The sequence below is a fragment of the Pezoporus occidentalis genome, unplaced genomic scaffold, assembly GCF_034315485.1.
Source record: "Pezoporus occidentalis ecotype Australia unplaced genomic scaffold, CSIRO_AGI_Poc_V1 ctg39, whole genome shotgun sequence".
NCBI classification, from domain to species: Eukaryota; Metazoa; Chordata; class Aves; order Psittaciformes; family Psittacidae; genus Pezoporus; species Pezoporus occidentalis.
Window position 1 is genome coordinate 9,145,330 of NW_026915713.1, and position 15,836 is coordinate 9,161,165.

Below are 15,836 nucleotides of genomic sequence, written 5' to 3' on the forward strand. Positions count from 1 at the left end.
GCTAAGTACACATTCGCTTTGAGAGATGGAATATTTCACATGTGTAAGAAGTTAGAGGAATGCATCTTAAGTCTGTTTCTGCTTTCTATTCTCTACAGCATATGCATTGCCAAGTAGATAGATTTTTCCAGTTTGTAGTTGTGCTTACCAGATGTTTAGTTCGGATGCAAAACTGGTTCTCTGTGGAAGTTAGATTTTTAAAAAAAAAGTACATGTGTTTATAGATGATCTGTCTAGATTATCTCTTCATTTCTGTTTACCTAAAAGTGCAGCTACTACTGATAACCTGCAGATTGCATAAAAGACAAAAACCTTGTTTCTCACAGACTGTTAGGTAAAAGAACAGACCCATTGGCATTGGAATTTTGATCGCATATCAGTGTATTACAAGCACATATAAATGGCATTCAGAAATCGTTTAAGACTTAAAGCTGTAAAGTATCTATTCTTGACATGTCTCAATGCAGTAGTAAAGCAGTCTTCATGTTGCAAGATGCCCCTCTGACAGTGCAAGGGAATGGCACAGGTGCAGGGCAGTGAAAAAAAACGAAAATGTGGGTGTATTTTTAACGAAAAATATGAGACAGGATATTATAGTAGAAGGATTGATCAATCTGGTCTGCCACTGCCGTTCTGACATTCCTCTCTTTCAAAACTTGATGGAGAACTTGAGGTGGACAGTGTCCACAGCCTTCATTTTTGTTTGCAAAGGGTTGTGTGAATCATGAGTTAAATACTTTGTATAATGCTAAAGGAGGAAAGTAACATGTTTGTGATTGGATGTTCTTCAGGTATTCAGCTACGCAAAGTTGAAGAGCAACGTGAACAAGAAGCTAAACATGAGCGCATTGAGAATGATGTTGCTACTATACTTTCTCGACGCATTGCTGTGGAATATAGCGATTCAGAAGATGATTCAGAATTCGATGAAGTGGATTGGTTAGAGTAAAATTATTACATTGCTGTACTCTGCAAAATCGAATGCTAATGTCCATTGTGGTGCTTGTTCTTTGAAAGTTTGATGGTCATTTCTAGTGGTTTTTGTATTCTTTTCTTTACATAATTAATCCATGTTTTTCTACTTTTCTGTTTACAAAAAGCTCCTAGTGCATCTTTGAAACTAAATGTTTTACAGTGGCTTTCTTACACATCTTTTTTGAAAGAACATACTTTGTTCCAATAGACCACTAAGTATTAAGCATGGGCAGCTGTTGGTAGAGTAGCAGTTTCAATTTTTTGGCATATCTTAACTGTGCACTTTGTGAATTTTAAGTTAATGAAGGCAACTGAGATTGACATTCCAAGGGCAGCTGTATGTACTAATGAGCCTTATTCCACTTCTGATAGAGTTTTAAAGCATTAAACCTAGCTATCAAGATATCACTGCCTCGATTACATCTGTACACTAGAAGTACATATAGTTAGCAGCACTGAACAGACTGAAAGGAAAATGGGTCTTTTGGGGGTTTTATTATTGTTTTATTGTTGTTTTTAAATAATTATGGCCTTATTTGAATGTTTAGAGATTCCCTTCCCTCCCAGGTACATATTGTGTGGTACTATTTTTGCCTGCATAATAAAAGTTTAATTTTTTTTTTCCTTGTGAAATCTTTTGACTTAAACATGCTGTGTAACTTATGTAACTGTTAAAATAACAGTTTGGTTTAATAAATGGGTCATTTTAAATGTTCCTGGTTGTTGCATTTTCAATGGAGCCTGCTTTTCACTGGTATACCTGGGGGTCCTTGCATTTCAAAGATTTTATCTGTGGTCTACAAAGTTACAATAAACATTCTTTGCTTACCCAAGGATCCATATTAAATAAGAAAGCATCTGTCATCACATTATACCTGTATGCATATCTACCAAAAAAAAAACAAAAAAAAAAAGCAGAAATCTTACTGTGATTTGTAACCCCCAAAAACCCCCCCCCCCCCAAAAAAAAAAAAATTGTAGTTTGTGGCTTATAGAATTTAGGGTTGGGGTTTTTTTATAAAAAACTTTACCGTCAGTGTATCTTGAGAAGGGGAGAAGCAGCAGTCAAAATCATGGTTAATGAAAGATGACAACATGAGTGATACTGCAAAGTCATTTTTTAAGTGCTGTCTAGCAGTACTGCATGTTGTGCAGGGCTTTGTGTTTCCCTTCTCTGGAATAATTCCTTCCAAGTCTGAGCCCACAGTCAAAAGCCTATTGAGAAGGAAAGTGTGGGAGTGCAAGAGCACTCTTACCTTGAAGCTTGTGCCTAGAAGATGGAATTGTGTAACAGAAGAAAACAAGTGTTAAAAGTCAGAAGATTTCTGAATGTGGAACGTGAAATGTTCTACTGGCTACAGAATAGTAGCCCCTACAAGGGCATGTGGTTATTAACCTACTATTGGGACTGGGCAGAACTCCAGAGGTACAGTCTGGAGTAGGAATACCATACAGCAACCCTTCCAACTTTACTGTCACCATCTCAGCCTTCACTATAATCTTGTACATAGCTTACTGTATTCAGGGCTTTTTCCTCTGCAACAGTAATGCCTTTGTTGTGTTTGTGGGAGAAAAGTCATTGTCAAAATTTGTGAATCTGCACCTTCATAACTATGGAAGCAGCTCTCTATATGTGCTATTCTCTTCCATAGTTGTTTTCACAATAATGCCATGTGGTTCATTCTGCCATTCTCAGTTAACTTTCCAAGTGTATTTCCTTCTTAATATCTCCTCATAATGTCAAAGAAAAGATGTCAGAAGCACCACAGCAGGAATATTTCATGGTGTTCAGTCTAGGTGTTTCCTTGGATCTCAGCAATCCAAAATTGCTAAATCTGGCCCAGTAACTCAATGAGGGAGATCTCATTTACGCAGCTGTAGAGGATTATGATCTTCAAGCAAAAGCGCAGTACACACTCCTGCAGATACCTTTAAGCAGGGAGCCAGGTCTACACATTAGGCAGCTGAAAGAAGAGCTTGTGCTGGAATTCCGCTTGTAGGTAGTTCTGCCATTCACAAAATCACTTTTCAGTTGATGTTTATACCTGCTCCTTGCTGAAGTTTAAAAAAAAACTGATTTTCCTGGTGGATGCTCCAGACAGCAGCGTGCATTATCACTCAAACGGAAGAGCAGCATGTCAGTGTCCAGGCTGTAACTGTTCAAGGTAGAGGATCTCCTCATCACACTGTCACGCCTGCACAGCAAGCGTGCTCTGAGTGCGTTCAGGTGCTGTGAACTGGGCATCACTTGTCTAAAGGAGACAAGTTAGCAAAAGAAAAGAAAGGAAGGGAGAGAAAAAAAGCAAAAAGGCCGTTATGTGACTGCAGCTATCACATACTGGGCATGAAAGGTATGAAAAAAATTCCTTACTGACAAACAGTTGCTCTTGACCTGCTTTGCTGGCCTGGCAATTAATAATATCCCTTCCAAACCAGTACCCAGGGCAGACAAAGCACTCATTTAATATGACACAGTCACAGGAAGTAATGAACCTTGTCTGAGAGAAGTCAAGAGTTAAATTCAGTTAACATTTGAAAGGCGGGATTCCTGGCCTTCTGCCACTGCTCCAGCTTTCTGCCATAGCAACTAGTCTCCAGATAGCAGTAGCATGAATCACTAGTAGCGAGAGGTGACTGTGAATTTGAATATTTGCATTTATAGATCTACCCCCAGCGATGCATTTGCAGTCTCAGTGATTTGTGTCCCTCGTACTGGAGTCTCCAACAGCCCTTCTCTTTTGGTGGAATGCTGTGCAGACGGCTGCTGGGCTATTCGTGCCTGTGATTAGATGTGTAATAGATTATTGATTGCTTTGTCTTGGAGGGTACTAAATCAAGTCTTCGGTATTGAACTGTTACAGAGGCTGTTGTTTACTTCTGTACCTTTACAGCAGCTGGTTAAAATCAAAGGCTTAAAGTCTGCCACAAAAGTAACGCACCAGTAATGTTCAGTGTAAGTGAAGAGAAAACTTTGTCCAACTTCATGCTTCTCTTCATGTCCCATAATCAGAGACAATTAAAAATTATCTACCTCTCCTACTGCAAAATGAGGGGGAAAGAACAAAATTAAAAGTGTAGAAAGAAGAAACAAAAGGCACTTGGTGGCAGAACCAGAGCAGAAGACTAGGGACGTGCAAAATGGTAAAGTAGTAACAATGATGCAGCCATCATAGACCAAAAATCAATAGGTAAGTGGAAGTGAACAAGTACCAAAGAAACAAAAATTACAAAGAGATATCATTCTGGTTTGTTTTTCAGTAGTGTCCCCTGAACAGCAACCATTAAATACTAGATATCATTAAGGGATTATGTTAATTAATCCCATTAAATTGGGATTTAAAAAGCAGGAGGTATTTTAAAATAGACCTTTGATTGATAAGATCATCCTTCCGTGTGTGGGGCACAGGGGTGCACTCTTCTGCGTTCAGGTGGACACTGACACACCACTGCCTGTCTGATGAATGCACAGACTAATGTAGATGGTTCACTCTCCCTGCAGAGTGCAAACCAGTACCGGCAGCCCCAGATCTCTGTGATGGGCATTCTCCACAGTGCTGGGATCTCAGCTTTTATGCAGCTGCCACCCCTGAAGTGCATCCCTGCTTGCTTTACCTGGTGGCCTGCTCTGAGCATGTGTACAGACTCTGGTGGGCTGTGTCTCCCCTGCCTGTGGATCACCGTGGGCAGGGGGTGTCAGCACCAGCTTTGGAGCATGGTGCAGAAACCCCTGCCCAGCAGCAAGGCACGGCTCCACAAAGCTGCTAGCTCACAGCAGAGTACCCATAGCAGTGCAGTCAGCAGCCAGGGCCCCAGAACCCAGCGTCTGCACAAACCAGAGCACTTCCGAGGAGACACCAAAGCAAAGCCTCAGCGCAGCCTCTGCAGCCCAGATCTGCATCAGCAGGGATATGATGGAAATTCGACTCGAGCTCCATCAAGTGTCTGCTCTGTCGCCTCAGCTACAGGCTAAGAAAGACTTCCTCTCATTCTCTTTTGCAGGTGGCAAATTGAACACCAGGAGAGGACTCACAGCCAGACGCCAGGGGCAGCAATACCATTCTCCCTTTTTAGGGGCACTCAGACACTTTTTCCCTCTCCTTTCCACTCCTGGCTACTTTTCCCACTTGGCTGATTCCTGGGGGTTGTAGCCTGCCTCAGGAGACTTTTCACACATCCTTTGTGGCTGCAGCCAGTACAGACCTTACTGATTTCCAAACTGCTTCTGGGGTACATCACCAGACCTTGGTAGGTGTTAGTGTCCCCCCGTTCGCCCCTTGAGCTGCTTGAGACAGTGCTCCCTAACCCGCTCCAGCTGTAAGGACCTGGAATAACCTTTTCCCATGAGCTATGTAGCTGTCAGCTCTGAGAGCTTAATGAATGTCTGGCAGCACCCCACCAGGCGGCCGCAGAGCAGCAGGCGGGAGATGGGAACCTCATCCCCATTCCAACTGCTGCTAGAAGAGAAAACACGGACAAGTGCCAGTAAATGGTCACTGCGGTACGGAGCAGACCCCACGAGGGTGAGGCTCAGCAGCCCATCGTGTTCCCATTGGAGCAACAGACCCAATATTGTGCAGCCCATGGTTTTTCTTTGATCCCTGCCGCGCTGCAAGCAGATGTCTTTCTCCCTTGCTAGCCCCTTTGCCTGGAGAATGGTTCCTACCACGTTAGTCATCACTCATGCTCCCAGAGTGCCAGCAGCCTGTGACAGCAGCATCAGGAACAGCCTCCACAGAAAACTGCATCTGTCCCATTTCTTTGAAATTATTTTCAGAGTTTCTGCAGGCTTTAGGCAGTTGCTCCAGCAGCATTCCTGTGGGGAACTGGAAACAGCTGGGGATGGATTAGGGCAGGTATTGAGCATCTCTCGCCAAGCAGGGCTGAATATTCCCCTCCTCACATTTCTCTGATGGTTGAATGGCTTCACTTTCAGACATAAGATAGCTGAGGACCCCTTACAGACAGATTGTTTCCATTTTCCTTTCTCCCTATTTAATGCCTTTAATGACAGTGTTATTACAAAACCATGACATTTTAACCCAGATTCATGGCAGGAGCACTCCAAGAAAAGCTTCAAAAATTACCTCCTTTCAGTGCAGTTTTAAACTGTGTTTTAGCCACTTCCACTTGTCTGCAACGCATTTTCTTCACCACATTCTAGAAACTTCAGAACAGGGCTCCTTGCCTCTGGCCTCCCCACTCATTCCCATGGGGCAAGCATCCATAGTCAGTGCCATATTATCACAGCTTGGTGTTGTGCTTCAGTACCAGCAGAAATAACTCCAGCAAACTGCCCAAGGCTTCTAACCTCACGAGAAAGCAGCCTCCTGGTGTAGCCTTGGCACTGCCCATTCATGCCAAAGCCAAAACCAGTCTGTAAACATCAGCAGGAGGACATGTGGCCAGCATGGCCTTGTGCAGGGATGCTGGGGACCATCGAGCAGCCAGGTCTGGGGGCTGCCCTCCACCACTGTGTCTTCTGGGTTTTAAAAGCACAAGGAAGCTGGCAGTGATCCCAAGTGGGACATGTGTTGCCCAGCATCGTACTGCAGGAGTCCTGGCAGTAGTTCAGAGGTGATTAATTAGAATAAAACATTAGGGTAACTGCTTTGCTTCTCTATATTCTGTTCTCTGCTGTGCCCCAGCTCCTGCTGGGAGGAGTTTCAGTACAGATGATTCATTTTGGGATGAATCAGAGGTAGAAAGCAGCGACTCAGCCCTTGTCTTTCCTCCACTCCTCTGCACGGAGAGCCCAGTTCTGGGAGCACCTGAACATAACTGAGCTTCCCAGGCCTGCAGGTCACTCTCTGTAAATGTCTCTGAGGGAGATCTCTGGGGTGACATGGAAAAGTCACCACCTTACATCCCAGGGGGTTTCAGACCAGGCTTGGATGCCTCTTTGGGTTTTTGGCTGACTTATCACAACTCTGGAGCTCACAAAATCCTGGGATGTGAGCGTCTCCAAGGAGCCCTGCAAGCACAGGGCACAGCCAGCCCCGTCCCCACAGCCGCAGCAGCGCTGACCTTGCACCCCCTGCAGCCAAGAGGTGTTTTGAGGAGCACTGGGGCCGAGGCCCTACCCCAGCAGTGGCCACGGGGCCCTCTCTCTGCCCCTAGGCTGGAGCAGGTCCCACAGGGGCAAACCGAAGGGGCTCACCTGGCTGCAACCACATATGATTGCTGGAGCACCCTGCCATCACCCACATCAACCCTCAGTGCTGGCACAGACAGTGACACCTGTAAGAAGGTGTTTAATGGGATTCTGCTGGCAAAATATCCTCCCCTCGCAACACACATGGGAGCAATTACTTTTGCAGGGTTTGTTTTCTGGTTTTAATAGTCCTTATATTCCCCATAAATTTCATTAGGTGGATTTATCTGGACACTAAACTGCTTGATATAGTATTATCTTCACAGCAGGAAATTATTTGCCATTCTGGTGAAAATGAGCATTTCCTAGTTCTGTCAGCACAGAGAATTACATTATCAGGGAAATAATAACCAGCTGAACTGGGGGAGGGTTTGATTCACGGTAATTACTGATCATATGCAGATTACTTTACGGTTTTAATTCCTTGGTCTCCCACTGTTTGCTTGCTAAACCTCTGAAAAGAAAGGGGGAGGAGTGAGCATATGAGCATCTTGTTAGTAAGGTAAATTACAGAACCTAATTTGTTGATTACACAAAAGGAAGCAGAGCTTTGCACAGACGGGGATGACGGTGGGCAGGAGCCTGCAGTGAGCCCTGCTTGCACCCATCACTGGCCACATCCACTTCTGTGCTGCTCTCGAGCACCCAGTCCACATCCCCAAGGTTGCAGCCCTCACCTGTGGGGTGTTCTGGTTTGTGCAGCTTGTGGCTGGTTTTACCAGGGCATGTGAAGGTGGCTCCTTGCTTCTCCAGCCCACAGCACCTCTCCCTTCTCTGCTTTCACCCTCGTTCATCAGGGCAGAGGGTAAGATGTATCAATTCATTCATGCTCAAAACGCCCCAAATTCCACTTCTTCCAACTGAGTGCAACAACGAGGCCCTTGCAAACCTTCAGTTTTAATTCACACCATGCTTTAAAACGTCAGAAGCTGGTTAGCAAGCTACAGGCTGCTTTGATAGAGAGCTATCTGAAAACAGAGCAGCGTATAGACACTGTTACTCAGACAGTCTGGCCTTTCCAGACCAGCTCTTCTCCCCTTATTTCCTACAGCAAACCTTCAGCAGACTCACAATCCCCAGAGATGAAACCAACCCTTTGATCGTATATGTTATTCTTAGCATTGCTGGAGTGAAAATTCAGCCCCTGCTCTCTCTGTCATGGAGAGGTGGGGAGCAGGGCCCTGCGGCCAGCTGCCTCCCTGGAACCATGGCCATCCCCGCTGTGTCTGGGCAGCGTGTTGACTGCATGCTGCATTTATTCTTAAAATACATATCTGCACCCTCCTGAGTGACAAGTAGGCTGCTCAGGGGCAGCTGAAGGCAGGCCGGGGACAAGCCAGCAGATTTTTATCTGCCTGTGCAGGACGGCCACCCTTCTCCCTTTGCAGGTCATAAGTCTTCAGAAGAATGACACAGGCCGCTTTGCACTTACCAGTAGGAACTATTCACCCCACATTTACCACCTTATATCTCTGCCTTCCTTCAGTGCAAGCACAGTAACTAAAATGTAATCATAATGAAATAAATAGAATTAGAAGAGAGCTGCTTTCCTTTTGGCTGTTTGCTCTGGCAAGGCTGCTTCTTCCCTGTCTGTCCGTGTTGTTTCGCTCCCGCTCACCACCAGGTAACGTTTGATCAACCACCGCAAGTTAGCAGGATTTCTGTGCTGCTGGCGCGCGGGTGGGTTTGCTCCAGCACTGAGCTGCCTGCCCCCGGGGCCAGCCGTGAACCCACTTCAGGCCATGCTGAAACCCAGCGCGGCGCCTCCCGCCTCCCTCCATTGCACCGGCCAGGAGGCGGGGACCCGAACCAGGCAGCCGGCCCCGCTGCCGGGCTGCAGGTGCGCACCGGGAGGTGGCAGCACTTTCCCGCTCCACAGCCCGCGGCCGGGCCGGGCGCAGCCTCCCGCGCGGCTCACGGGCTCTCTTCAAGAGAAAAAGAAGCGATTTTAATTACTTTTGATTTCAAGGCCCCTCATGCTTCCCGTTTACCACTTACTGCTATTTTTGGCTCTCCCTTCCTTTCCTTTTTTTCTTTTATGAGACGAGAAGGAGTTTAAAGAAGCGGCAGAAAGACAGCAAACCAGCCTGCGGCTGGAGCAGCATCCCGCAATCACCCCGGCTTCAGAGAGGCTGGATACCTAAGGAGCGGGATCCAGGGTCACCAGTGTCACTCATAGGATGCTCGCTGCAGGACCAGGCTCCATGGAATGGGGGCTGGATGCCTCATGTGGTGGGAGTTCCCCCCAGCCTCCTGCTCACCCGGAGATGGCACAACAAGCCCCAGAGGAGTCCTGGGAGAATCCCCGAATCAAGTGAGAAATTCCCTTCCCCTGGTCATCTTGGAATGGGAAAGCAGCACGGCTGCTGCCCTGTGAGCAGCTCCATAGCACGGGCACCATGAAGCACAGGGACTCCTGAGAAGGGACCCATGGGGGGACTCAGAGCAGCCGGACCTGCATCCACCTCCTGAGCCCTCCCAGGCCTGCTGCAGTGCAGCTGGAGCAGGTGTCACAGCCCCACCGTCCTGGTCTCCTACTGGGAAGGCCATAAGCCACATAAAACACATTTAAACATAAATCTGGGGTGGTTCCTGTAGTGAGAGCTCTGAAACACCTTTGCTTTACAGAAGGCAATGGCCTGACACAGCAGAGATGCCCATCTGCTCCTCCCTGATGCAGACCTATCGCTCCTCTGAGGGATTTAATCAATCAGCCCATGTCTGACCAGCGGCTCAAAATGTTCCTAAAACCCAAAGCATTTCCTTGGCCTCAGTGTACCAGCTTTAGCCTCCTGCAGACCACAGATCAGTTCAGACCCAAGAGAGCTTGAGAGCACTTTTAAAAAGCACCCAGATGACTTTGGATAACACAAGATCTCTTTCCCAAAAGAAGCCACGATGTTTTGGAGCCTAAAAGGTCATCTGCAGGTTCCTGTGCTATTTCTGCCAGTGGGACATAGCTGGTTTGAGAATGGTCCCCCTTGTTTGCAGAAAGATCCTGAGTGGAAAAACACCCAGCTCTGCTGTGGGAAGGAGCACTAGCAGCCATGGATTTAAATGCACAAGAGCAGCAGAGTCAGAGTCTGCTGTAAACTGGTCAGAGGGATGCTGGCCCCAGCAGAGCAGCAGCACAGCCCTTCGTGCAGGAAAATTCACCCGAGTGCTAATTACTAAATAAACTAGACTGGGCAGAAGCAGCAGATGGCACATAGCAGGGTAAGTGAGCTGTTCCCTAAGGATCAGCAGAGCGCCATTCACATGCAGCTATTCCTCTGCACTGAAATGGTGTTTCTGCCGGTCGGAAAGCTGTGATCTTCACAGCACCACTGGGGGAACACAGGGGGAATAAGGAGGTTTAATTCCTTATAGGCTGGTATAATCTTGTGCGATCTTATAGAAGTGTAGACTTTTATAAACACTGAAAGATGGGGCTTCTGCCTCATTACGTTTCACTGACACCTGGCAAGTAACATACTTGGCACTCACATGTTTGCGAACTTATTATGCTGTGTTGCTGCTGCGCGGGGCTTTTCTCACCCATCCTCACCGCAGCCCCAGGTCATTAGGAACAACACAACCATGTGAAAAACAGTCCTGCCAGGAGCTGGCCAAAGCTGACCTCCGAGGTCCTGGTTTAAGCATATAAACAGAGAAGCTGGTGATGTGACAAGCTGAATGCTGTCACCTCCCAGAGATTTCAGAGCAGCAGCCTGGGAAATGGCTTTTACTCTTGTGTGGAAATGCTGGAAGACAGGAAAGCCTAGTTTGGCTGAAAACATTTGCAGTGCTCAAGAAAACTAAAGTCTACAAATGAATTTCTGAGTATCTGTTTCATCTGTAGGCATAAGACATTGCAAGAAAACATGTCTTCTTAATCAGGTGTTTGAGGACAGGTGGGCTGCCACAGAGACATTTCTTGAGAGCATCACTCAGGTTAAAACAATGAGCATTCTACAGGCAAGCACAGCGATAAATGCCCAGGCTTTTACTCATTGCAGCCATACCTGTCTCCTAACATTCACCTGGTGCTGGGGAGAAGCAGCCCAAACAGAGTGGCTCTGTCCACCCTGGGAAGGAGAGAGGCAATGGCAGCGACACCACTGAGACCTCTCTGCATCTCAGATTCATAGGTCAAGCCCCAGCCTCCACCCGGGCAAAGCTGCTTGTCCATGGTGACTGGCTCTCAGAGGCACTTCTCCACATGGAGCTGGCACAACAGTATATCACAAAAGGAAACCAGTAAGTATGTATAAATTTGGAGCCTGCTACCCCCGCAAGACCATCCATGTGCACTTGGGCTGGTGTTTGTTACTGCCTGGTTGACCATAGAATCGCAGAATAGAACAGAATCATAGAATAGCTTGAGTTGGAAGGGACCTTCAAAGCCCATCTAGTCCAACCCCCCTGCAATGAGCAGGGACAACTTCGGCTCAATTCAAGATCAGGTTGCCCAGAACCACATCCAGCCTGGCCCTGAATGTCTCCAAGGATGGCGCATCCACCACCTCTCCGGCAACCTGTGCCAGTATTTTACCACCATATTGATGCCTATCCTGCCCCTTCCAGTGAACCTGGGCAAGCGGTGCAGGGCTGAGCTGCAGTGTGAGGTGGCAAGAGGCCAGCCTGCTCAGAAATAAATGTGGCTGGCAAGGCAAACACCCCCCGAGTCCCTTTAAATGAAATAACTGATCCCTCTCTCTTAAACATTTTCATGCAAGCAGCAAAGGCTGTATGTTTATCGGCGACCAGATATTGCGGTATTGGTGTCTGTGATTTCAGCAGCGTGTTTAAGCACAGATTTTCCTTTTACAGGCTGCAATAAATTAGGCCAACGATGTTGGATAAATTACTAGCTTTCTTTTAGCTAGTTTTCTGCAGATTAGAGTTATTATCACTGATGACTGCCCATATTCCTGTGTCACATACCTTTCTGACATGAACATTTTCAATAGTACAGAAAAAAATGCTGCATGAATCTCTCCTCCCCTTCTCAAGGTAAAGCCAACACAAAGAGCTAGCTACAAGATAATATGAATTCTTATTGCAACCATGTGGTTGTTTTAAACATCTCTATTAACCTCATATCCACAGAAAAGCAAATGCTCTGGGAAAACTTCAACAAGGGTAGCATTTTATTTGGCAGTTGATCACACAGGACTGCTTTGTGCTTTGCTATGACCATTTTAAAGCTGGTTACCAGAAGCACTGTTTAGGCACAGCAGAGAAAGCAGAGAGAGCACATTACAGATGTGAGCTGCCAAAATGAGTCAAGTCCATAAACTTAACCCAAACTCTGGCCATGGAGCAGGACCACGTATGAGGGATGTGGCCAACCTGCCCATTGCTGAGGACACAATGCTTGGAATCCTGCTGCAAACCCAATGCTGTGAATCTTGTATCCAGCTGCACGCACGGCAGAAATGTCCTTTCTGGGTAACAGCCACATCTGCGCAGGTACCCACTGCCACATGCCACCATGCCTGCCCCAGAAACAAGTGTCTTCATGACCCCTTCATACCACTTCCACTGTCCAAAGAGCCCTCTGCCTTTTCTTCCTTTAGTCAGTTCTTGTATCTCTTTTCACAGTGTGCCCATGGAAAGGGCCTGGGGCTCACAAGTCCTTAGAAAGATGCACCCAAGTGACACTCGCTGTAGTCAGCTTGCTCTGTAACGCACATCTTCCAAGCCATATAAAGGCTTTCAGCCAACAATTATTTAGCGTAGTGAACGAGGAGTTTCCACTTGGGATGATGACTGCACCACACAGCTCTATGGGTGCTGGACAGCACCTGGCCCCCAATCTGTATTCAAAATGCATCCTGTCATCATCTCTCAATAGTCCAAAAAAGCTGAATTCTTGCCTTTTATTTAACTAAGAAAGTTTGATTAATTCAAACTCAGCAGCATGAGCATCTGAACAGATTGCCTCTCCTCAGGTTTTCTACAAGGTACTTTGTTGAAAGTTACTATAATTTAGATAAATGTCTACTCTTGTCACCAAGCCTATAGCTTTGAAAAACGTGTCTATTGATTCTGTCTGATGTGATCTATCCCATACAAACACACGCAGTTTCCTACTCATCAGGGTATTGGCTACATTGCTACATATCGATTCCCTTATTTGCTTTGTATTTACCAGCTGTAAAAGTTGGTGGAGTTTTTTGGCAATTTCGGAGCCCAACCTTCACAAAGACTCTAGTTTATTCCAGTTTTCTCAGCAAAGCTTGGTCAAAGTTTGTCAGAGGGATGGTATTATTTTATCCTAGTTTCCACAGGTTCCCTGAATGGCCTGAGCAGAAAAGGAACTGGATGTTCCTTTAAGATCCCTTCTATCCTGACCTTTCTGTCAAAGCCATAACGTCTGTCCTCTGAGGCTTCAGACACTGGCTTCTGAAAACATGCACAAACATACCTACCTTAACTCAGCTGTCAGACACCAGTACGTCACAATTACCATTAACTAAAATTAATGCCTGTGTCCTAATGACATGGACTAGAATTCCACCCCATTTGTTCATCCATATTGTTACGATTTAATTTGCAGTCTCTATAGTGCTATGCCAGCTGCTAACAGAGCACATACAACAGACTTAAAGCATCCCAAGGAGATTTTCTTCCATTCCTGCTATTTTTGGTAGCACCAACCCTACTTGTTGGAGGCTGTTCACTCTGCCTGGCAAGCGGTGGCTCACACTGTATTGATGGGAAGGGCTCAGATCAGCAGCTGTGAACAGGGGATGGCAGTCTGGTATTAGGAGCTCATAGTGATTCAATAACTCTTCCCTCCTGTTTGTTGTAAACAACCTGGAATAAAAAAAATCTCCTTGGAAATCACTTTACCTGGGACATTTTTCCTAGACTGTTTTTTCTCACCAGCTTCCAAATCCAGTGTTAGCGAAAGAGGAAAGATGGTTTATCCATAGTCTTTCCTTGTGCAGCATCTCAAAGAAACAGAACATGTCTGTTTGTACCTGCAGGTTCAGCTGTCCTTAGAGGACCTCAGTTGTTTCTCTATCACAACTTGGAGGTCAGCTGGGTATAATCATTACGGGAAATGTACCAAAGCACTTCCTACTGTGAGGGATGATTTGTAGCGCTCCCTCCTTGCAATGGGCTTGCACACAAGGAAGTCCAAGGAAACAAAACTTAATTTAAGAAGCTGTGTGTACATACACAGAAGCAAACGTAGAGTTCAGTGCTTGATTAAGAAGATGCTGGCATTCTGTAGAAAATATTCTGGGGAAAAAGCCTGCTGCATTTATTCATAAATGATCCTGCTTGTATGGGCTCCATTGTGGTGCTTAGACGTTGTATGAATTGGGAGAAAAATTGCTGGCTCTAGGAAGCCAGCACTACATAACGAAGTAATCACAAACCTAAATCACAAATCTGGCCTAAACAGAAGGTAGACAACAGTAGCATCTGTAGTATCTGAATACCTGCTACTCAAGTATTTGCAAACAGCAAATTAAAGAAGTACATGTGACTATAACAGTGACATAATAAAATAGCACTGGAGAGACCTCATGGGTTTATTCAATCTGTTGCTTTGCCTGGAGACAGACTGATTCTCCCTGTCTTGTTCCTGGTGGATATTTGCAACTTGCTGTGAAAGGCTTCCAGTGAGAAAGGTCCCTGCTTCCTCCCTACACAGATTGTTCCAGTGTTCCTTTATTTCTGCTAGTTTTCCAGTGTCAAGTCTGACTCTTCCTTGCTGTCGTTTAAACCCCTCATTTGTTCTACAAGCCAGGGGTGTTGGATGCACAAGATTTCCTTCCACCTTCGCAGCAGCTTCCACATACTGGAGGAGCTTCCCTGAGCCTTCAAAAATGGTGAGGTGAGACTATTGACCAAGATCAGCTCATGGTATTCCTCCATGGGTTTGTTCTGTGGCTGGTAACTCCGCATCCTGGACTTGCACTGCTGATTTTCCTGCTGAGTTGCTGTGCTTGCCCTGATAGTCTACCTATCTCCTTCTTTTCCCAGATTCTCTTTCAGACTTGTTAATATCACGTTGAAAACCAAGGCAGTCCTCCAAGGCAACTGCAGCCCTTCCCAGCTGCCTGGCAGCTGCCCACTGAGTAAGTATTGTCCCTGCTCCATCATCCAGGTCATTTATGAAAAAACTGAATCACACTTTGGCTGAGACAGACACCTGAGGAACATGACTCGGTACATCCTCCTGCTCTGGCAGCACACCCCCAGTCATTGCTCTCACAGGGGGCTTTACAGAGAAATTCCACTCATACAAAGCTCTCCTCCCTTTGCTTATGAGCCTAGCTCAATGCTCTTGAGAGATTTCACAGAAGAATTAAAGTTTGTGTCAGGCTTTCCTCCTGTACTATAGTTATGAAGCACATTTCATAAAGCAGCTGTTACATTTGTAGAAAGAAAACAAAATAAAATCAACAGCAGGAGAAGCACAGACAAGCAATAAAAAGGCTCTCAGGCTCTGCAGATTTGCTGGCCATGCTGCCTACCAGATAAGACCTTAACAACTAAAACCAGAAGAAGAGTAATACTAACCATAAAGGTTTCCTCTGTATCTCTCTACAAAGGAACATTTTAAAAAGTTAGAAACCACCACTGCTGCTTCACAGCATAAAGGAGTTTGCAGAAAGATGGACATCTACGTGATAGATGATGTGTGCAAAGAGCTCTTGAGAAACACATCTTGATGGGAAGCTGTGCTGAGCAATAGTTCTCTCTC

General features: G+C 46.0%; 1 protein-coding gene across 6 annotated transcripts in view; it reads left to right on the forward strand.

Annotated features, from left to right (window-relative positions):
* WASF1 (WASP family member 1) overlaps positions 1-1,690 on the forward strand; it is an 88,160-nt gene extending 86,470 nt beyond the window's left edge. For all 6 annotated transcript variants that reach the window (XM_062632531.1, XM_062632526.1, XM_062632527.1 and 3 more), the window contains exon 9: positions 792-1,690. In XM_062632531.1, coding sequence (XP_062488515.1) covers positions 792-949 — 158 coding nt within the window. In that variant the 3' untranslated portion in view covers positions 950-1,690. The remainder of the gene's footprint in view (positions 1-791) is intronic.
* Positions 1,691-15,836: the final 14,146 nt, after the last annotated feature.